Source organism: Tachyglossus aculeatus, chromosome X1 (genome assembly GCF_015852505.1).
Source record: "Tachyglossus aculeatus isolate mTacAcu1 chromosome X1, mTacAcu1.pri, whole genome shotgun sequence".
Taxonomy (NCBI): domain Eukaryota; kingdom Metazoa; phylum Chordata; class Mammalia; order Monotremata; family Tachyglossidae; genus Tachyglossus; species Tachyglossus aculeatus.
The window spans coordinates 16,276,695-16,300,215 of NC_052101.1; the positions used below are offsets into that span (position 1 = coordinate 16,276,695).

The window sequence follows — 23,521 nt, forward strand, 5'->3', positions numbered from 1 at the left end:
TGTTCCAATTCCAGCTCTGCCACTTTCTCACTGAGATGGTGGGTGAGAAAGGTGATGAAGTGTCAATCCTTTCATCTCCTTGAGCCTCTGTCTTCTCTGCCTAAGGAGTGGGGGTGACATTGCAGGCAAAGCACTATGGGAAAGTAGGGTTGTAAACAGTGTTTTCTCCTCGTCTTTACCCCACACCCAAATTTGGGTGCCTATGGGAAAATTTTCCCCTAGCTCAGGGTTTTTTTGAGTAGCTCTCGAGTTTATATTGTTCCTTCAACACACCCTTTTTTTAAAGGAAATTCTCAGTTCCCCTTCCTATCCCTTGGGGTTTCCTGTGTGGGTAGAAATGGGAGGGGAAGTTACAAGAAGAACAGAGAACAGTGTGGCTCAGTGGAAAGAGCCCGGGCTTTGGAGTCAGGGGTCATGGGTTCAAATCCCGGCTCCACCAATTGTCAGCTGTATGACTTTGGGCAAGTCACTTCAGTTCTCTGGACTTCAGTTCCCTTATCTGTAAAATGGGGATGAAGACTGTGAGCCCCCTGTGGGATAACCTGATCTCCCTGTAACCTCCACAGCGCTTAGAATAGTGCTTTGCACATAGTAAGTGCTTAATAAATGCCATCATCATCATCATCAAGAGATGGTAACTGAGGTACTTATTTTTGGATTAGGTTGGCTTCATGAAGGATGGGAGAGTCGTGGCTTTGGAGATCGATCACTACAGCAACGCAGGCAACTCTATAGAGTTCTCTGAGAGAGTAAGTAAGACCAACCTCTTTGGTCCTGTGTTTGGAGAAGACTCAATGCAGTTCCTTCATGAACAAGCTTTAAAGAATTGAGCTCAGGTGGCTCAGCAGAAATCAGAGAAACAGACCTAGGAATGAAGGAAACTAGACCCTAGTCTAATTTTTGAGACCCTTTGAATAGAAAGAAATAAAAATCTGGAGTTCCTTCCTGTGTTCCCTTCTCATTGAACAGGTCATGAACAAAGCTTTACGGCACCTAGACAATTGCTATAAAATCCCCAACATCCGGGGCACCGGGAAACTGTGCAAGACCAACCTGCCCTCCAACACGGCCTTCCGGGGCTTCGGGGGGCCCCAGGCGATGATAATCACCGAGTCCTGGATGAGTGAAGTTGTCATGAAGTGTGGCCGCCCACCTGAGGAAGTAAGAGGCAGAGAGTCTTCGGGCACTGCATGTGGAGGACTGTGCTGATCTGTCCACTGGTATAAAGACCACTGGTTGCTCTGACTTCCTTCCTCTGAGGGAAGAGCAGGGCAGCTTGGTCAGTTTGGTGGAGATAGGGCTTGGCAGTCATTGTTCTGTCCGCCTTGGGGCAGGTGCGGAGGTTGAACATGTACGAGGATGGAGACCTGACTCACTTCAACCAGAAACTGGAGGGTTCCACACTGTCCCGGTGCTGGTCTGAATGCCTGGAGAGCTCCCAGTACCATGCCAGGCGGATGGAGGTTGAGAAGTTTAACAGGTCAGCAGGAGGGGACAAGGAGGGGATGTTTAGAGATGGAGGAAGAAGGACAAAATATCTTGGTTTTTGGGTTGTGAGGCACCTATCGTGCTTTGGGAGGGTTCTGTGGTTTGGAGGTGACTGTCAAGAGGACCCATCTTGTCAATTTTCAATAGTAAAAGTAGTAGCAGCAGCAGTAGCAGTTGTTGTAGTAGTAGTAATAATGGTAGTAGTAATGGTGAGCACTGTAGTAAATGATTCTATTTTAATTCTATTTGTTCTGACGATTTTGACACCTGTCCACATGTTTTGTTTTGTTGTGTCTCCCCCTCCTAGACTGTGAGCCCGATGTTGGGTAGGGACCGTCTCTATATGTTGCCAACTTGTACTTCCCAAGCGCTTAGTTCAGTGCTAAGTTCAGTGCACACAGGAATTGCTCAATAAATGCGATTGATTGAATGAATGAATGAATACCCATTTGGGAATTAGATATAGCCCCTGTCCCTCGAAGGGCTCAAAATATTTTTGAAGAGTTTGAAGTTTTCAGAATCAAAAGCAACTGTTCCTCATGTGTACCTCAAGTATTCATTCATTCATTCAAACATATTTATTGAGTGCTGTGTGCAGAGCACTGTACTAAGCCCTTGGGAGTACAAATTGGCAACATATAGAGATGGTCCCTACCCAACAACGTGCTCACAGTCTAGAAGTACAATATATTTAAAGTCAAACTACTCACCTCTTTCAAATGCTTTCCTCCACCTAATTTTCCATACACAGTAGAAAACACCACCATCTTCTAAGTCTCCGAAGCCCATAACATGGGTATTATTACTGATGCCTCCTTTTTCTATACCCATATTCAGTCTGTCGCCAAATCTTGTTGGTTTTTCCTCACAACACTTCCAGAATGGCGAGGGTGTTTGCAAGTAGAGACAGATGTTTGAAGATGTAGAGAAGCCTAGCAAACAGATGTGCCTGGTGTGAGATAATCAGGGCAGGGGGTGTTCTATTTGGGCAGAGGCTTTGGGAATATAGGGAGACCTGAGGCAGATTTGAAAACAGCGATAGGCATTATAAGTTCAAAAACATCAGTGTGACAAAGGACAGACTTCACCTCCAGGCACCCCTTTGCAGCCCTATCCATTCACTGATTGGATCTCTCTGTCATCTTTGGAAATGAACAGAGGGGAGGGATGGGTGTGTCTGTGTGTCTGGTGTTCATCAAGACTGTGGCCTGGGTTTTAGGTCAAAAGACCTGATGAAAAAGAGAGGTTTTCCTAGTAATGGTGCTGACTTTCCTCAGGGAGAATCGTTGGAAGAAGAGAGGATTGGCCATAATTCCCAACAAATTTGGGCCCGGCTACGAACCTTCCTTCCTAAACCAGGTAATTGCTCAGGTTTTCCCTGGGATAGTCTTCAAGATGGGCTGGGTTTGTGTGTGTGTGTGTGTGTGTGTCCCCGTTGGGTATTCAGGTTTGCAATTCAATGGGGACAACCTTGAAAATTCTCCCAGAGCCTTAGTGTGCAGGGGGCCCATCTGAGAAAAGCAGTGTGGCCTAGTGAAAAAAGCACAGGGCTGGGAGTTCATGGACTAAGTTTGTAATCCTGGCTGCACCACCTGACTGCTCTGTGACTTTGGACAAGTCACTAAACATCTCTGTGCCTCAGTTACCTCATCTGTAAGATGGAGATGAGTAGAAGCAGCATGGCTCAGTGGAAGAGCACGGGCTTTGGAGTCAGAGGTCATGGGTTCAAATCCCAGCTCCGCCAGCTATCAGTTGTGTGACTTTGGGCAAGTCCCTTAACTTCTCTATGCCTCAGTTACCTCATCTGTAAAATGGGGATTAAAACTGTGAGCCCTCCATGGGACAACCTGATTACCTTGTAACCTCCCCCGTGCTTAGAACAGTGCTTTGCACATAGTAAGCGCTTAACGAATACCATCATCATCATCATTATTATTATTACTGTGAGCCTCATGTGGGTTATGGAAGCTGATTAGCTTCTATCTACCCCAGTGGCTGGCGTATAGCTTAGCAAATACCATTAAAAAAACCCAACTTAATTGGAGAAGGCCCATTGGGGGAGATGTACTGTTAAAAAGTGTTTGAAGGTAGGAAGGGCCATGGTCTATTGCAAATGCATGGGGAAGGAGTTCCAGGCCAGACGGAGGAGGAAAGGGCTTGGCTGATCTAAATTAGGGGGCTCGATTGGACACCATGCTGTTGGGGGCTGGGATGTCCTAGCTCTTTTGTGATGGCACTGGGGAGGTCCAACTCTCTTCTCACAGGGTGGTGCTCTGGTGCACGTGTACACGGATGGTTCGGTGCTTCTTACCCACGGTGGGGTTGAGATGGGCCAAGGACTTTACACCAAGATGATCCAGGTAAGCAGCCCCAGAAAAGTCTTGAGTGCCAATTCGCCATCTGCCACCCCATCGCTAGTCCAAAGGTAACACTATTTTTGCTGGTGAACGATGCCACCCAACACCATTCAGATGCTTTTTTTTGCTCCTATCAGTGTTTTCGAGCTGGTCTGAAGGGACAGAGGCTGCTGGAGAAGAAATGGCAGGGGTAGCCCTGCTCTGTGCTGCTGTTAACCACTCAATCAGCTCTCCTCCTTTCACTTTATCCACACTCTTATCCCAATCAGTCAGTCTGTTATATTTATTGAGTGCTTACCGTGTTCAGAGCACTGTACTAAGCACTTGGGAGAGTACAATATAATAATGTGATGGACACATTCCCTACCCAAAATGAGGTTACAGTCTAGAGGAGGAAACAGGTATTCATATAAATAAATGGATTATGGATATACTAATAATGATGGCATTTGTTAAGCACTTGCTATGTGTGAAGCACTGTTCTAAGCGCTGGGGGGGATACAAGGTGATCAGGTTGTCCCACGTGGGGTTCACAGTCTTAATCCCCATTTTACAGATGAGGGAACTGAGGCTCAGAGAAGTTAAATGACTTGCCCAAGGTCACACAGCTGACAAGTGGTGGAGCCGGGATTTGAATCCGTGCCCTCGGACCCCCAAGCCCGGGCTCTTTCCACGGAGCCACGCTGCTTCTCTGGCCACACTGCTTCTCTGTGCTGGGGGCCAGGAAGGGGAATGAATATAGGAAGCAAGTCAGGGGAGTGGAAGAAAGAGGAAAAAAGGGTTTAGTGAGAGAAGGCCTTCTGGAGGAGAGGTGCCTCCAATAAGGCTTTAAAGAGGGGTAATTTTCTGTCAGATATGAAAAGGGAGGGTGCTCCAGGCCAGAGGAAAGACGTGGGCAAGAGGTAGGTGGCAAGATAGGTGAGTGTGAGGTACAGTGAAAAGGTTAGCATTTCAGGAGCAAAGTGTGCTGGCTGGATAGTAGTATGAGAGTAGTGAGGTGAGGTAGGAGGGGGCAAGGGAATTTAGTGCTTCTCCTACTCCATCCAAGCTTACACTGTTTTGTTTTTCTCACGCTGCCCTCCCCACTATGCCTCATTCCCATTTCTCCTGCCCTCCTCTCTCTGTCCACTAAAATCTGACTCACCATAATTCTCTGTCCTCAAAGCCCTTCTGCTGAAGTCAGATTTTTCCAGGAAGTCTTTCTGGATTAATTTCTAATCTCCTTCACTGCTGCTACTTCAGCACTTCTCACCACCTGAGCACTCAAGTATTCAGAACCTCCCATACCCCACTCTCCTTCCTCGTGGCTCTAAATAATTTTAACATCCACGTTTTCCACTAGATTGTGAGCACCTCAAGGGTAGAGACCATTCCTACAAACTCTGTTGTAGTATCCTCTGTGTGCAATAGGTGCTCAATAAGTATTGTCATTTGATTGATTGCATCCCGAGACATCCGGGCCCTTCCTGTCCTGCAGGTGGCCAACAGAGTCCTGGGAATTCCGATGTCCAAGATCTACACCTGTGAGACGAGCACCAGAACGGTGCCCAACACCTCCCCGACGGCCGCCTCCGTCAGCGCGGACATCAATGGGATGGCCATCCAGGTATGGACACGGCTGAGAAGCCCAGCTGTCTGGGCCGGCCTGGTCTTGTAGGGTGTGAGGATCTCCCCATGTACCTGCTCCTCAGACTCTTCCATCAGGTCCAGTTGCAAGGTTAAAGAATTCAGGGATCCTTGCCATCTTTAGTTCCTGTTGGAAAAATGGGAGGAGGAGGGGAAAATGAGAGCAAATATCTGGTCTCATGGCCATGGAAACGACTGATCCTATACCAGAAGTTCAGTAGACTTCACCAGAATCTACAGCTGGTCCTCCTGAAACCATATTAACTCCTGCCCTGCCTCTACCTAACTACGTGGTGGTACAAATATCGTTTCTGGTCCCTGGAACTCAATATTTTAAATGGTAGTTGTTAAGCACTTATGTGCCAGACATTATACTAAGTCGTGTGGTAGACACAAGTTTATGAGGTAGGACACAGTCCATGTCCCACGTGGGGCTTTCAGTATTAATCCCTACTTTACAGATGAGGTAACTGAGCCATAGACAAGTTAAATGACTTGCCTAAGGTCACGTGGCAGACAAGTGGCTAAGTATTAAGTACTTTTGTGAAGTATTAAGACTGTGTTGGTGGAGACAAGCACCTGCAGGTGACATGGGACCCCACTCCTCCTTGACAAGGAAGGAACTTTAGTGAAGTAGCCCATGGGAACCATCTGCAGCGTCAACAGCTCTAGGATCTCTGTCTGAGTCTGAGCACCTGGGGGGGAGGGGGATGGGGGAAGAGTGACAGCAGGAAAGGGAGAGCAAGGGGGAGCAGAGCGAGGGGGGTGGGGGCAAAGTGGTAGGGGAGGAGAAAGAAGGAGCTCAAGAGCCAGTAGGGAGAGCGAGATGAAGGTGTAGAGGATGTAGGGAGTGAGGGAAGTGGAGAGCAAGAGGCTGCAGAGCAGAGAGTGAGGGGAGCGCAGAGTGAAGGGTGAGGTACGGAGAAACAAAGTGGGAGGGGAGGAGAGGAAAGCAGAGCAGGAGGGGAGAGAGTGCTATAGGGGCTACATAGGGGACGATGAGGGGAGGGGCAAAGATCGGGGAGAGACAGGACGAGGGAGGCGGAAGGGCATGGAGAGGAAGTGTGAGAGATCGGGGGACAATGCCAGTGGATAGGAGAGAAGAGGAAGCTGAGGCAACAGTATGGATGAGGATTGCAGAACCAGGTGAGTGTAAAAGAAGATGATTTCTAAAGAAGGGTGGATTAGAGGATGAGTGGTGAAGGAGCAGAGAGGAGTGAGTGATTTTCTTACCTCTCTTCTCAGTGCCCTAGTCGGTGAGGGCCCACACGCTCCGTTCTGCTCTCTGTTCCGCTCAGTCTTTGATACGTGCTGTGGCAGTATTGGCAGGACGGTACTGATTGCATTGGCAGTTTCACTGCTTCCGTTTGCCTAGATAAGTTCTGCCTTGGCCTTGGGAGGGAAGTCAGTGATCCATCTGCTGCTGTGTTTCCCTCTTAGGCTGCGTGTCAAACCATTCTGCAAAGGCTGAAGCCGTTCAAGGAGAAAAACCCCAAGGGCTCTTGGGAAGAATGGGTGAGTTCCTCTTTCACATCTGGTCACCACTGGAAGGGGAGAATCATTTTTCCTTCTCATAATTATTATTCAGACTTTCAACAGAGAGGCAGGTAAGTGGAAGTTTTCTAGACTGTGAGCCCGCTGTTGGGTAGGGACCGTCTCTATATGTTGCCAACTTGGACTTCCCAAGCGCTTAGTACAGTGCTCTGCACACAGTGAGTGCTCAATAAATACAATTGAATGAATGGAAGCTTGCAGGGAGGGATTTAGTGTCTACCAACTCTGCTGTATTGTACTCTCCCAAGAGGTTAGAACAGAGCTCTGCACCTAGTAACTGCTCAATAAATACCATTGATTGATAATAACACTGATGGTATTAAGCACTTAATATATGACAGTCACTGTACTAAGCACTGGGGTGGATACAGGCAAATTGAGTTGGACACCGTCCCGGTCCCATGTGGGTCTCACAGTCTCAATCCCCATTTCACAGATGAAGTAACTGAGGCTCAGAAAAGTGAAGTGACTTGCCCAAGGTCACACAGCAGACAAATGGTGGAGCCGGGATTAGAATCCATGACCTTCTGACTCCCTATGCCATGCTGCTTCTCTGAGGAGGCCTTCCCAGACTGAGCCCCCTCCTTCCTCTTCCCCTCCTCCCCCTCCCTATCCCCTGCCTTACCTCCTTCCCCTCCCCACAGCACCTGTATATCTGCATATATGTTGGTACATATTTATTACTCTATTTATTTTACTTGTACATATTTATTCTATTTATTTTATTTTGTTAATATGTTTTTTTGTTGTCTGTCTTCCCCTTCTAGACTGAGAGCCCGCTGTAGGGTAGGGACCATGTCTATATGTTGCCAACTTGTACTTCCCAAGAGCTTTGTACAGTGCTCTGCACACAGTAAGCGCTCAATAAATATGCTTGAATGAATGAATGAATGCTCTCTATCATTCATTCGTTCATTCAATCATATTTATTGAGCTCTTACTGTGTGCAGAGCACTGTACTAAGCCCTTGGAAAGTACAATACAGCAATAAAGAGGGACAATCCCTGCCCCATGATGCTTGATAGAAAGAGACACCTACCCCAGCTCTGCTCCTTGTTCCTGTTTCTCCTGAATGTGTCCAACCTAATTAACTTTTATCTACTCCAGTGATTAGAACAGTATTTGAGACATAGTAAATGCTTAACAAAATCCATAACAATGATAACTGGTTCTACAGAATGTAGAAGAAGCAGCTTAGCCTAATGGATAGAACTCGGGCCTGGGAATCACAAGGACCTGGGTTCTAATTCTAGCTCCACCACATGTCTATTGTGTGTCCTTGGGCAAGTCACTTCATTTCTCTGGGCCTCAGCTACCTCATCTGTAAAATGGGATTAAGGTTGTGAGCCTTATGTGGGAAATGGACTATATGTGGAACCTGATTAGCTTATGTCCATTCCAGCGCTCAGTAAAGTGCCTGGAACATAGTAAGTGCTTAACAAATGCTATTAAAAAAAAGCAAGAATATCTCACAGAGTGTGTGTGAAGCACAGTGGAAGGGACTCAGAGCAAGTAGGGGTTGATGGGGAGGGAATGGATGTAAAGGGGAGAGGGGCACAGAGGCGAAGGGTGCGAGAGAGAAGGAGAAGAGGGACAGGGGGAAAGAGAGGTTGTGGGAGTATAGAGCCTGGATTAGAGAGGAAGGACAAGGGAACCAGTCATGAACATTGCCCTCTTCCTCACAGACCTGCCCCACAAGACTTCACTTAGACCAAATCTGCTGTCAGTTACCCCGCTGCTGATTCCTTCTCCCAAGTCCTTTCGACTCTCGATGGATGGTTGACGAGAGCATTTTAAACTGTGGAAGCAGCGTGGCTCAGTGGAAAGAGCACGAGCTTGGAGGTCAGAGGTCATGGGTTCGAATCCCGGCTCCACCACTTGTCAGCTGTGTGACCTTGGGCAGGCACTTAACTTCTCTGTGCCTCAGTTACCTCATCTGTAAAATGGGGATTAAGACTGTGAGCCCCAAATGGGACAACCTGATCACCTTGTATCCCCCCCAGCGCTTAGAACAGTGTTTTGAGAAGCAGCATGGCTCAGTGGAAAGAACCCGGGCTTTGGAGTCAGAGGTCATGGGTTCAAAGCCCAGCTCCGCCAATTGTCAGCTGTGTGACTTTGGGCAAGTCACTTAACTTCTCTGTGCCTGTCACCTCATCTATAAAATGAGGATTAAGACTATGAGCTCCCCGTGGGACAACCTGATCACCTTGTAACCTCCCCAGTGCTTAGAACAGTGCTTTGCACACAGTAAGCGCTTAATAAATGCCATTATTATTATTATGTCGAGGAATACCATTAGCTGCTGTCCCTGCCATGTGACTGTCGGTCTGGACAGTTTTCCAGGGATGATGTGATGCTGACCTGGTCCCAGGGAGAGATGTGGCTGAACAGCTGCCCTGTTCTGGAGGCAGGACCCAGTGCTGGTTTCTAGTCGGGTTCCAGAATGCTTTAGTTTCTCCAGTTAATGGTATTTATTGAGCGCTTACTATGTGCAGAGTATTGTACTAAGCACTTGGGAAAGTTCGATACTGTAGACTTGTTGTGGGCAGGAGACATCTGTACCAACTCTGTTATGTTGTACTCTCCCAAGCATTTCATACAGTGCTCTGCACACAGGAAGCATTCAGTAACTACAGTAGAGGAGGAATAGACGATCCTTGCCCACAAGGAGCTTATAGAAGCCTATGTAAGCATGCTCTCTCTCCCTCAGGTGAACGCCGCCTACATGGCTCCTGTGAGCTTGTCAGCGACAGGATTTTACAAGTGAGTGTGGAGTGACTCATCCCAGGTCTATCATGCCCAGGGCTTGGGGGAAACATTAATGCTATCTGTGCCGATCCTGAGCATTTGCAGTTTGATTTCTTCCTGGGGATCCCCTGGGAGCCCTCGAACTTTGGAAATAGGCTCGTTGTAGTGGTGATCGACCCTCCGATTGTCCCTGACCTGGGCCCCTGTGAAGTGCTATAGGCATCTGAAGTGACCTTACAGAGATCCCGTGTCTTCTCTTCAATGGGAAGCAGTGTGGCCTAGTGGAAAGAGCACGAGTCTGGCAGTCAGAGGACCTGGGTTCTAATCTCAGCTCTGCAAACTGTCTGCTGTGTGACCTTTGGCAAGTCACTGAATTTTTCCTGAGCCTCAGTTCCCTCATCTGCAAAAATGGGGGTTCAATGCCTGTTCTTCACCCTACTCAGACTGTGAGCCCATGTGGGACCTGATTATCTTGTATCTGCCCCAGTGCTTAGTACAGTGCTTGACACATAGTAAGCTCTTAAAAACCACAATTATAATTTTAAAATGCCCTGACTTGGCACCCCAAGTTTTCCTGAGAATTGATGAATGCTCAAAACAAAGAATTTCAGGAACTTTGGGGTTGTAGGGCAAAAGAGGTCTTCCCTGACTAAGCCCTTGTTTCCTCTTCTCCTATTCCCTTCTGCGTCGCCCTGACTTGCTCCCTTTATTGATCCTCCATCCCAACCCCACAGCGCTTATGTACATATTCATTCATTCATTCAATCGTATTTATTGAGTGCTTACTGTGTGCAGAGCACTGTACTAAGTGCTTGGAAAGTTCAATTAGGCAACAAATAGAGACAATCCCTGCCCAGCAATGGACTCACAGTCTCTGTTATTTATTTATTTAGGTATTTATATTAATGTCTGTCCCAGTACAGACTGTAAGCTCATTGTGGGCTGATTATTGTGTATTGTACTCTCCCAAGTGCTTAGTACAGTGCTTTGCACACAGTAAATGCTCAATAAAGATGAATGAACAAATAAATGAATGACTCATCTACCACTTCTGAGAGATGGGAACATCCTGCTGAACTGGCCGAATTGTGCCTTCCAACGGTCCTTTTGAGTAGATAGGCTGGATCTGACTGACATTCAGGTATTTTCATCTTTTTAAATTGTGCCCTGAGTTCTCTTTCTTTTTTCTTTCTCTCCATCCTCCCTATGTGACTCCTAACCTGGGCTACAGCTTTGAGATCACCTCGGAGAATCCCATTTTCTACTTCAACTTTGGCACGGCTTGCTCTGAAGTGGAGATCGACTGCTTGACAGGTGAACACAAGGTAAGCCTGTTGGGATGGTTCTTGTTGGGAAAGGACCGGAAAGATGAGTTGTTAGGAAATTGTAGGCCTGGTAAAGAGACAATGATGTGGTATATAGCGATGATGATGATGATAATAATAATAGCATTTTATTAAGCGCTTACTATGTGCAGAGCACTGTTTTAAGCACTGGGGAGGTTACAGGGTGATCAGGTTGTCCCACGGGGGGTAAACGGTCTTAATCCCCATTTTACAGATGAGGGAATTGAGGCCCAGAGAAATTAAGTGACTTGCTGCCCAGAGTCACACAGCTGACAATTGGCAGAGCCGGGATTTGAACCCATGACCTCTGACTCCAAAGCCTGTGCTCTTTTCCCCTGAGCCATGCTGCTTCTCTAGCGATGCTACTTAACCTAGGTATCCATTAGTACCTAGCAAGTATGTCTCAAACTGCTGGAGATTTCTGGATTAAAGCAGGAAAGAGAAGCTGCCCTGAAGTACCCTGAAGCTGCCATTTTCCTGGAAAGTTTCACCCAGATGTGGCTGCCATTTCCTGGAAAGTGTCACCCAGGTGCAGCTGGTGAGAAAGTGTGAAATGGCACGTTTGTTCTTGGAAAGTTTACAAATCAGGATGGCCATGCTGGTGAATGGCATTGGGCTGGGAGAGAGAAGAAGGGTGAGAAATGGTCCTTGAGAGCAGGGATCATGGTTACTTCAGTGTAGTCCCCCAAGTGCTTAATCTGGCAGAGCTTAGTATAGTGCTCTGCCAGTCTGCACTCAAATACTATTGATTGATGAGTAACATTACCCAGGCCCTTCTCTCTCCCAGCCACTCACTGCCAGTGCTTCGCCTTGTTCATAGCTGAAACTCCCCCCCCGACATGACAGTGACGGGTGGTGGGGAAATCCAGCTCGGAGGACCACTTGGCCTAGGAGTGGGGGGCAAAGCCCAGCTGGGAAGTGGACAGATGCACAGTGTGTCTTTCAGGAGAGCTACACTTTGGCTTTCAAAGAGGCTCCGAGGCTTGAAAACTGCTGTTTCCCCACCACTCCCATCCCACACACTCCAGCGAGAGTGGATCAGGGATGGAGCCCTGCATTAAAGAAGATGTGTGGCTTAGTGGATAGATCACAGGCCTGGGGATCAGACGGACCTGGGTTCTAGTACTGGCTCCACCCCGTGTCTGCTGTGTGACCTTGGGCAGCGTGGCTCAGTGGAGTCAGGGGTCATGGGTTCAAATCTTGGCTCCGCCAATTGTCAGCTGTGTGACTTTGGACAAGTCACTTAACTTCTCTGGGCCTCAGTTCCCTCATCTGTAAAATGGGGATTAAGACTGTGAGCCCCCCGTGGGACAACCTGATCACCTTGTAACCTCCCCAGCGCTTAGAGCAGTGCTTTGCACATAGTAAGTGCTTAATAAATGCCATTATTATTATTATTATTATTATTATTATTAAATCACCTCTCTTGCCTCTGTTATCATCTGTAAAATGGGGATTTCAGTTATGAGCCCTATGTGGACATGGACTGTGTCCAACCTGTTAGCTTGTATCTATCCCAGCACTCAGTACAGTGCCTGGAACATAATAAGCTCTTAACTAGTACTCTATTATTATTATTATGAGCACACAATCCCAGGGCCGGGCTCTGGGTACACGGTGCATGGTGGAGATAACAAGAAAGTAATGCAGTAAGAACATCCTATCGTGCGCCTCAGAATATTACCTAGGCTTCCCTAAAAACCCTGCTAAATGGGAATATAAATTGGATGCCTGCAGCCCCAGCCACAGGATTTGCTGTTGCTGTAATGGTGAGTCTGGGGCTGGTCTGGTCTGGTCTGCCTATTCTCATTCCCATTGGTTCCAATCAAGCCCAGGCTGCAGGCATCAAGATCTGCCTTCAGTGGCTGCCTGTCAACCTATGCAAAAACTCCTCACTCTCGGCTTCAAGGCTGTCCATCCCCTCACCCCCTCCTCCCTCACCTCCCTTCTGTCCTTCTCCAGTTCAGCCCACACCCTCCGCTCCTCTGCCCCCTCTAATCTCCTCATTGGGCCTCGTTCTTGCCTGTCCCATCATCATCAATCGTATTTATTGAGCGCTTACTGTGTGCAGAGCACTGTACCAAGTGCTTGGGAAGTACAAGTTGGCAACATATGGAGACAGTCCCTACCCAACAGTGGGCTCACAGTCCAAAAGGGGGAGACAGAGAACAAAGCCAAACATACTAACAAAATAAAATAAATAGAATAGATATGTACAAGTAAAATAAATAAATAAATGGAGTAACAAATATGCACAAACATATATACCCCCAGCCCACATCCTCCCCCAAGCCCAGGCTCAGTGGAAAGAGCCACACTGAAATCAGCTGTTCCACAAGGGACTCATAGTCTTAATCCCCATTTTACAGATAAGGTAGCTGAGTCTATACACCCATTGTGGGTGGGGGATGTGTCTGTTTATTGTTATATTGTACACTCCCAAGCTCTCAGTACAGTGCTCTGCACACAGTAAGCTCTCAATAAATCTGAGTGAATGAATGAATGAGGCACAGAGAAGTGAAGGGACTTGACCAAGGTCACACAGCAGACAAGTGGCAGAGCCGGGATTAGAACCCAGGTCCTTCTGACTCCCAGGCCCACGGTCTTTCCACTAGACCACACTGCTTTTTGAAGCTGCCATGTCAAGAACCAACTCAATACTTTTGGAGAGGCAGCATGGGTAGAGTGGAAAGAGCACAGGCTTCGGAGTCAGGGACCTAGATTCTAATCCTGACCCCACCAAGTGCCTGCTGTATGACCCTGGACAAGTGACTTCTCAGTGCCTCAGTTTCTACATTGGTAAAATGGGGATGAAATACCTGCTCTCCATCTCCATTAAATTGTGAGCCTCATATAATAATAATAACGATGATGATGATGATGGTATTTATTAAGCGCTTACTATGTGCAAAGCACTGTTTTAAGCGCTGGAGGGGTACAAGGTGATCAGGTTGTCCCACGGGGGGGGCTCACAGTTTTAATCCCCATTTTACAGATGAGGTAACTGAGGCACAGAGAAGTTGTGACTTGCCCAAAGTCACACAGCTGACAGTTGGCCGAGTTGGGATTTGAACCCATGACCTCTGACTCCAAAGCCCGTGCTCTTTCCACTGAGCCAGGACTGAGTTGGAACCGATTACCTTCTAACCCCAGTGTTTAGCACAGTACTTGCTTAATTATTATTATTATCATAATTATTATTATTATTGTTGCTGACTTTCCTTTTTTATGGTATCAGTTAAGTGCTTACTATGTGTCTAACACTCTTCTAAGCACTGGGTTAGAAACAAGTTAATTAAGTCAGACACAGTCCCTGTCCTGCATGGGGCTCACACTGTAAGTAGGAGGGAGGACATATTAATCTTCTTGATCGTAAAATCTGGCTTTTCTTTTCAGAACATCCGTACGGACATTGTCATGGATGTGGGCACCAGTCTGAACCCGGCCATAGATATTGGGCAGGTAAGGAACGAGGGGGAGGGTGGGCTGGGTGGGCCTGCCTCAACGTTCCCGTCCCTGATCACCCCTGTATGGAGGGTTGCATTGAACCCCGAATCAACCGGCCAGGGCAGATGATTTTTGTTGACAATTTCACCGAGAAAGAACGCCCCCGGTCCTCTGCCGGATCACAACTCCATTGGTTAGCATCAAACATACAGAACCTCTCCGCATACTTGCCGCCACCTAAATGTCACACCCCACCTTGCCTCTGCTCCAAAGCATACCCTTACCTACCTTAGGCAGGCCATTTAACTTCTCTGTGCCTGTTACCTTATCTATAAAATGGGGATTAAATCATACTCCCGTCTACTTAAATTGTACGTCATATGCGGGACAGAGACTGTGTCCTACCTGATTATTTTTTAATCTCTTCCAGTGCTTAGCACATATTACGCACCGTAAGCTCATTGTGGGCAGGGAATCTGTTGGTTTATTGTTGTATTGTACTTTCCCAAGAGCTTAGCACAGTGCTCTGTCTACAGTAAGTGCTCAATAAATGAGATTGAATGAAAGTACCAAACAAAAAAATTATGAAGTGCTTAATAGATTGCCATAGATTGATTGCATTGCCCTTAGGAAATTCACCTGACTTCTCTGTATCTGTTTCCTCATCTGTAAAATAAGGATTAACTGTCTGTTCTCTTTCCCCTTTAGATTGTGAGCCTCATGTGAGGAGACAGGGACTCTTTGATCTGATAATATTGTACTACCCCAGCATTTAGCACAGAACTTGGCACTTAGTAAGGGCTTAACAAATATGAGTAATCCTCATCATCATCACCCACTATCAGAGACTTTATGACCCTGAAAAAGTATGAATCCAGTATCTCATGACCGGAGTCCACAACATTTCTTCTCCTTCTGGAAAAGTTTTGGTCAGGCAAAGTGGTTGCATGATACACATCAGCATTCAGGCTGCCTCAACTTGGGAGATGTGTATCGGCCAAGGATTCCTCATAAAATTACCCATTCTCCTTTCCACACAAGATCTCTCTCCATGATGTTACCTGAGAGGTTGCAATAAGTATAAAGGATCATTGAAGAAGGAAGCTGGTTTACTCTTAGTGTGGCTGAGAAAGGATAAATAAGTTCCCACATTCATTGTTTTGAAATGCTGAAATTTTAAAGGGGCTGCCGTCCCATATAACAGAAACAAAACCCAGAACCAGGGTCTTTTGGTAACTTTCTCGACTGCAAACTCCCCTCCCTAGTGAGCAGGGAATATGGTTACCAACTCTGTTATATTGTACACTCCCAAGCTCTTAGTACAGTATTCTGCACAATATAAGTGCTCAATAAATATGATTGATTCTTGAGGTTTCCCAGGTTTTTTCTCTCCTACCAAGTGATAGAGGTAATAGGCTCCTTCTGGAATCAGAACAAACAGAAATGGCCCTCATCCAGATTGAGAATATCTGTGGTGTCACTGAACGCCTCCCTTCTCACTGGATCTTGGGGTCGTTGCTACTGCGGAAAGGGGCCCCAGGAGGCTGCAGATGATGGTTTGTATGATGTGACTCCTGCAGGTGGAGGGGGCCTTCGTCCAGGGCCTTGGGCTCTATACCCTGGAGGAGCTGTGTTACTCCCCCAAGGGGAGCCTGCTGACCCAAGGCCCCAGCACCTACAAGATACCTGGTTTTGGTGACATCCCCGCCAAGCTCAACGTGTCTCTGCTCCGGGACTGCCCTAACCATAAAGCCATCTTTGCATCCAAGGTACAGATGTGGGTCTGCCCATCTGGAGTGGCAAACTACTGCGGCGGGGTTAGAGAGGTTGATAGGGGCTGCTCCTTTTGGAGTATATCGTGGTGCTGCTCCAGCCATGTGGTTGATTCCCAGAGACCCCGGGAGGAGCTCAAAATTCAGCCACAGGAGAACATTCTTGGAGCAGTGGTGCTTCACAGAGCTGACAGCTGAACTCATCCTGACCCCTGGATTGTCCACAACAGTTCATGCTGCCCGTTTCTCCTCACAGTTCAGACTCTCTGGGGGCCACTTACCCAGTTGGATTGTATCGAGGGGAAGAGCGGGGAAAGTTAAGGTTTCAGTCCACGATGGACTTTGCCACATTTCTGGCCCCTGTTTTCCATCTGTTTGCCCAGGCTGTCGGGGAGCCGCCCTTCTTCCTCTCCGCCTCTGTCTTCTTCGCCATCAAGGATGCCATTGGTGCAGCCCGAGCCCAGCAATCAGAGAGGAAACTGGACCCACTTTTCCAACTGGACAGCCCGGCCACCCCGGAGAGGATCCGCAACGCCTGCGTGGACAGGTTCAGCGCTATGGTACGTCCCCTGCGGCCCCGGCCCTGGACCGGCCTGTCTAGTGGGTTTGGGTTTCCACCTCGAGAAACAAAGCCAATGTTCAATAGTTTAAAATACTACTGTCATGTTTTTCGACCACTGGTTTAGTGGCAGAGGCTGTCTTAATGTAATGTTGGGATAGCAGGGGTCCATAGGAGCCGTATCTTTGGGAAGCAACTGCTTGTCGGTTCTTCAAATGGAGCCATCACTTGGTGTTGCCTTTATTTTCCTGTGCTGTCTTGGTGCCACAGATCCACAAATCCACAGGGAATATTTTCAGAATGGGCGCCTAACCAGCATGGGAACGGAATGGTATTGAGGCTACCCCACAGGCTGAGATTGGCTTTGAAGTGGCGACAGAATGAGGAATGGATAATAATCCATTGTTTTTGATTTGACCTTTGTCCCTGAGGGGAGCTACTGTGTTTCTGAAGAGTGAGAGATTTTCTCCACAAAGGAAATGGGAGTCAGCAACATTTCTCTATCCCAATTGCTTGACTTAAAGCTGGTTGGAGAGTTGTTTGCTACCATGAACTGCTTCATGGACAAGGATCAGTATCATTGCATTAGCATTCCATCTATTCCAAGCTCATTCTATGCTTTTCCTTCCAGCTTCGCCCTGAAGAGTCCTCCGATTATACGCCGTGGTCTGTCAGAGTCTGAAAGGAAAGTCCAGGGCCAAATTTTCGCTCAGCTGATAGCACCTACTGCTTTAAGATCTAATCCATCAAACCTGGCTATTTACTTTAACCCTTGCAGCCCAGCAGCACTAAACCAAACTTATTTAGCTCAAGGAGAAACATCGTCCCCTGATTATGTTACATGACCGACTCTCATCTCTCTTATTCAACCCACATATTCAGTCTGTCATCAAATCCTGTCAATCAATCAATCAATCAGTGGTATTTGTTGAGCGCTTACTGTGTGCAGAGCACTATACTAAGCCCATGGGAGAGTACAACGGAATCGGTTGACACATTCCCTGCTCACAACAAGCTTTTTCACTTCCATGACTTTTCTAGTATCCTTCCTTTCCTAGTATCCCTTTTCTAGTATCCAAATGACTGCCATGCTCACTGGTCCAAGCATTGATAGCTTTTGTTAAAGGCTTACTATATGCCACGCACTGTTCTTAACACGAGATAAATACAAGTTAATCAGGTTGGACACAGTCCCTGTCCCACATGGGGCTCACAGATGCCCAGTTAGGCAATATGACAGCTTTCAGAGCAGGTATCCCCCTCAAGACAGTCAGCAGCAGGAGCCTAATGGGAAACTGGGGAAGAGCAGGAGCAGGAATTTCTAAGCCAATTGTAGGAATTTGGGCTGGAGAGGTATAGCTCTACCCATACTGTCTCCACCTATGCTGTCATGGTCTCTTGGACTGCTCCTGCATCCATCTTGTCCAGAAGTGTCAATTACGAGGCAAGAGAACAATGAAGCCAATCCTTGTTGATCAAGATTGGTGGAAATTCCAACCCCAGCAAAGAAGATTAGGTCCATGAGGGAGTACCCACTGTCAGCTCACTCACCATAAGCCGCCGGAATGTTCCAGTCCGAATACTGACCTGCAGTCTGCTCAGCTGTGGTCTCCTGGTCTATTGTCCTCTACTTGAAGGTAGCAGTAGCAGTAGGTCATTCCTGTAGAAGAATGCTGCACCTATACCACAACTACAGCATGCAAAGCAGGGAGCCAGACCCCCAAGCAGAGCCAGCCAATTTCACCAGGGCCAGAAACTGTCCTGTGAAGTAGAAAGCAGGAAGAAAAGGAGATGGGAGCAGTCTGGAGCTAATGCGAAGTGGGGATCAGCTCAATAATGCCTCTGCCTGAATTCCAAAGGACCACCCAAGGGACAACTTGACTGTTGTACTCTTCATCTCAGTTCTTAGTCTTCCTAACCCCTAGGGCAAATTTGAGTTCCAACATCCCAGAGGTCTGGTCCTCCCAGAGGAAGGTGGAGTGTGTCCTGTGATCTGTGCTCTTAATGGATTGTGGGAACTTTTACGGCATTTGGAGGAGACTAAATGGGGTGAGTGATATCTGAACCTAGTAAATCTGGGGATTTTTAGGAGACTGGGGGTGGAGGATAGGTAGCAGTAGGGGAATGGGGATTCATGTTGGCTATTCATCAAAGTTTTGTGAAACTGAGAAGATCCTGTGTGTGCAGATGGCCTTCTTTTATGAGCTGGATTTACATGGACTGTGGAGGGCTGAATTTGGTGTGTGGGTTTTAGATTGTGAATAAAGGGCAGGATTGCTGAGCCCATACTAACTGAAGAACCACGTTCCTGTGTCTTAATATATGGAGTTTGTCACTGATGTGCATTTTGGTTTGGGGTGGTAAGGACAGGGAAGGAGGGCCACTGGTCTGGGGTTCTGTTAATGAACAATCTCCAAATTTTAAAGGAAGCTCGAGTCCATTTGGGGGATTGGGGCCTTGGGTCTAAGGATGGGGAAGGGCTGTGCCATCCCAAACCCAGGCAGCACTCTGGGTTGGGAGGGACATTCCTTCATTTACCAATGAAGGCATGAAGAGGAACATTTGGTGTTGGGACTGGAAACCAGAATGGAGTTCTGCAATCCTCAACCAGTGAGGAGCTTAGCAGGGATTGGGTGCCCAATCCATTGATTATTCAATAGTATGTATTGAGCACCTTCTGTGAGGGCAGAGAACTGGCCTAGGAGCTTGGGCGTGTTACAGTTAGAAGATTTGCTCCCTGCCCTCAAAGAGCTTGCTATCTAGTGGGGGAGACAGGCACTTTAATGTCACTTGACATTTCATATGCATGAGGACACCTTACCAAAACCTCTGAACTCTTCCTTCATTCAGTTGTATTTACTGAATGCTTACTGTGTGCAAAACACTGTACTAAGTGCTTGGGAAGTACAAATCATCAACATATGGAGACAGTCCCTACCCAACAACGGGCTCACAGTCTAGAAGGGGGAGACAGACAACAGAACAAAACAAATGGGCATCAATACCATCTGATTAAATAGAATTATAGCTATATACACATCATTAATAAAATAGAGTAATAAATATATACACAAAAGAAAGGGTAAAAGATATGTACAAATATACACAAGTGCTGGGGGGAAGGGGAAGGGAGTAGGGTAGGGGGGCCATGGGGAGGGGAGGAGGAGGAGAGGAAAAAGGTGGGCTCAGTCTGGGAAGGCCTCCCGGAGTAGGTGAGTTCTCAGTAGGGCTTTGAAGGGAGGAAGAGAGCTAGTTCCGCGGATATGCAGAGGGAGGGCATTCCAGGCCAGAGGGAGGACGTGGGTCAGGGGTCGACCGCGGGACAGGTGAGAACGAGGCACAGTGAGGAGGTTAGTGGCAGAGGAGCGGATGTTTGGAGAAGAGGGCAAAGAGCAAAGCAAAGAAGAAGCTTAGCCTAGTAGAAAGAGCGTGGATCTTGATTCTAATCCCGGTACCCAATACCTGCCTGCTGTGTGACCTTTGGCAACTTACATAATAATAGCAATGATGATGATAATGATAATAACTGTGGAGTTTGTTAAATGCTTACTATGTCTCAAGCACTCAAGCATTTGGGTGGACATAATCAGATCGTAGACAGTCTTTGACCCACATGAGGCTCACAGTCTAAGTAGGAAGGAAGAGCAAGTATTGAATCCCACTTTGTAGATGAGGAAACTGAGCCCCAGAGAAATTAAATGATTTACGTGAGGTCACACAGCAGGAAAATTCATTCAGTCGTATTTATTGAGTGCTTACTGTGTGCAGAGCACTGTACTAAGTGCTTGGGAAGTACAAGTTGGCAACATATAGAGATGGTCCCTACCCAAGAGTGGGCTCACAGTCCAGGAGATTAGAATCCCAGTCCCATGACTCTCAGACCCATGGTCTTTCCACTAGGCCATGCTACTTACCAGTTGTCATCCGCCGCCCGGGGTGCTTTGTTCGGGAATCGGCGCAGCGAGGGAGACAGAGCGAGGCCGGGGACGGAAAGCCTGAGTTTTATATAAAATTTATTCTGCAAGGCGAATTGAATTATTCAGTTATTTAGGCGCAATGAATTGAACTTCCCTTTCTGGAGGAATGTGACTGATTAGTAATATTAGAGCTTCCCTGATGGGAGGAACACGCTCATAATAATAATAATAATGGTATTTGTTAATTCATTCATTCATTCAATCGTATTTATTGAGCACTTACTGTGTGCAGAGCACTGTACTAAGCGCTTGGGAAGTACAAGTTGGCAACATATAGAGACAACCCCTACCCAACAGTGGGCTCACAGTCTAGAAGGGGGAGACAGAGAACAAAACAAAACATATTAACAAAATAAAATAAATAGAATAAATATGTACACATAAAATAGAGTAATAAATACGTACAAACATATATACATATATACAGGTGCTGTGGGGAGGAGAAGCAGGTAAGGCGGGGAGGATGGGGAGGGGAAAGCGGGGGAGAGGAAGGAGGGGGCTCAGTCTGGGAAGGCCTCCTGGAGGAGGTGAGCTCTCAGGGCTTTGAAGGGAGGAAGAGAGCTAGTTTGGTGGATGTGAGGAGGGAGGGCATTCCAGGCCAGAGGTAGGAAGAGGGTCAGGGGTCGACAGCGGGACAGGAGAGAAGGAGGCCCAGGATTGGAGTGTGCGGGCTTGGATGGACAAGGAAGGAAGGGAGGTGCCGCCAATCCCAAAACTCCCTCACCAGACTGGCCAGATCCTCCTGGTGGTCCACCACTCAACGGCTGTCCCATCTTGGGATTTCCCATCCCTGATCCACGAGGAATTGAAACAGCCCTCTCGGTTCTCTGTCGCCTATCGCCGACCCATCCTCATCGCCATTTATTTCACCCGTCGCCCGGGGACGGCTTCATTCGGGAGAGGCTGGGGACGGAAAGCTTGAGTTTTACATAAAATTTACTCCACATGGCCAATTGAATTATTTAATGGTTTAGGCCAGAGGGACAGATATTTATCACCTGTGCTCCTGGGCCATTCCAGCTTCTGGCCTCAGTATAAAATAATAATAATGATGGCATTTGTTAAGTGTTTACTATGTGCGAAGCACTGTTCTAAGCGCTGGGGTGGTTACAAGGTAATTAGACTGTCCCACGTGGGGCTTCACAAGCAGTGTGGCTCAGTGGAAAGAGCCCGGGCTTGGGAGTCAGAGGTCATGTGTTCTAATTCCGGCTCTGCCACTTGTCAGCTCTGTGACTTTGGGCAAGTCACTTAACTTCTCTGGGCCTCAGTTGCCTCATCTGTAAAATGGGGATGAAGACTGCGAGCCTCATGTGGGACGACCTGATCACCTTGTATCCCCCCAGCACTTAGAACAATGCTTGGCATGTAGTAAGTGTTTAACAAGTACCGTTATTATTATTATTATTCCATTACCCATGCACGTCACAGGGCCGCTAGCTCTCACCATGTGCTCTCCCTACACAGGAGGAATAATAATAATAATAATCATAATAATGGTATTTCTTAAGCGCTTAGTAAGTGTTTACACTTACATAGTAAGTGTTTAATAAATGCCATCATTATGTGCCAAGCATTGTTCTAAGTGCTGGGGTTGATAGAAGGTGATCAGGTTGTCCCACGGGGGCTCACAGTCTTAATCCCCATTTTACAGATGAGGGAACTGAGGCACAGAGAAGTGAAATGACTTGCCCAAAGTCACACAGCTGACAGTGGGCGGAGCCGGGATTAGAACCCATGACCTCTGACTCCCAAGTCCGTGCTCTTCCCACTGAGCCACGCTGCTTCCTTTATCCTGTCTACTTGCTTTGTTTTGTCATCTGTCTCCCCCTTTGAGCCCGTGAGCCCACTGTTGGGTAGGGACTATCTCTATATGTTGCCAACTTGTACTTCCCAAGCGCTTAGTACAGTGTTCTGCACACAGTAAGTGATAAATGATTATTTTGATTCATTATTACTATTATAAACTGAGGCCAGAAGCTTGGAATGGCCTAGGAGCACAGATGTTAAATATCCGTCGCCTCTGGCCTAAACCATTAAATAATTCAATTGGCCATGCAGAATAAATTTTATATAAAACACAATAAATACGATTGAATGAATGAATGAATGTGAGCCTGTTGTGGGTTAGGGATTGTCTCTATTTGTTGCCGAATTGTATTTTCCAAGAGCTTAGTCCAGTGCTCTGCACCCAGGAAGCGCTCAATAAATCCGCTCTCCCCCTTCTAGACTGTGACCCCTACGTTGGGTAGAGACCCTCTCTAAATGTTCATTCATTCACTCGTATTTATTGAGCGCTTCCTGTGTGCAGAGCACTGTACTAAGCGCTTGGGAAGTACAAGTTGGCAACAGATAGAGACGGTCCCTACCCAACAGCGGGCTCACAGTCTAGAAGGGGGAGACAGACAACAAAACAAAACATACTAACAAAATAAAATAGACTAAATATGTACAAATAAAATGAATAAATAGAGTAATAAATCTGAACAAACATATATACAGGTGCTGTGGGGAGGGGAAGGAGGTAAGGTGGGGGGGGGGGGGATGGAGAGGGGGAGGGGGAGGAGGGAGACTGTGGGCCCACTGTTGGGTAGGGACCGTCTCTATATGTTGCCAACTTGTACTTCCCAAGCGCTTAGTCCAGGGCTCT

General features: G+C 47.2%; 1 protein-coding gene across 1 annotated transcript in view; it reads left to right on the forward strand.

Moving 5' to 3' along the window:
• The window catches only part of LOC119950115 (xanthine dehydrogenase/oxidase-like), a 49,490-nt gene extending 31,678 nt beyond the window's left edge, over positions 1–17,812 (forward strand). The window contains exons 24-36 of the mRNA XM_038772114.1: positions 663–749; positions 970–1,161; positions 1,335–1,480; positions 2,766–2,847; positions 3,753–3,848; positions 5,323–5,451; positions 6,912–6,986; positions 9,736–9,788; positions 11,005–11,098; positions 14,516–14,581; positions 16,147–16,335; positions 16,722–16,898; positions 17,529–17,812. Of these exons, the coding sequence (XP_038628042.1) occupies positions 663–749; positions 970–1,161; positions 1,335–1,480; positions 2,766–2,847; positions 3,753–3,848; positions 5,323–5,451; positions 6,912–6,986; positions 9,736–9,788; positions 11,005–11,098; positions 14,516–14,581; positions 16,147–16,335; positions 16,722–16,898; positions 17,529–17,579 (1,437 nt within the window). The 3' untranslated portion in view covers positions 17,580–17,812. The remainder of the gene's footprint in view (positions 1–662; positions 750–969; positions 1,162–1,334; positions 1,481–2,765; positions 2,848–3,752; positions 3,849–5,322; positions 5,452–6,911; positions 6,987–9,735; positions 9,789–11,004; positions 11,099–14,515; positions 14,582–16,146; positions 16,336–16,721; positions 16,899–17,528) is intronic.
• The last annotated feature ends 5,709 nt before the right edge of the window (positions 17,813–23,521 follow it).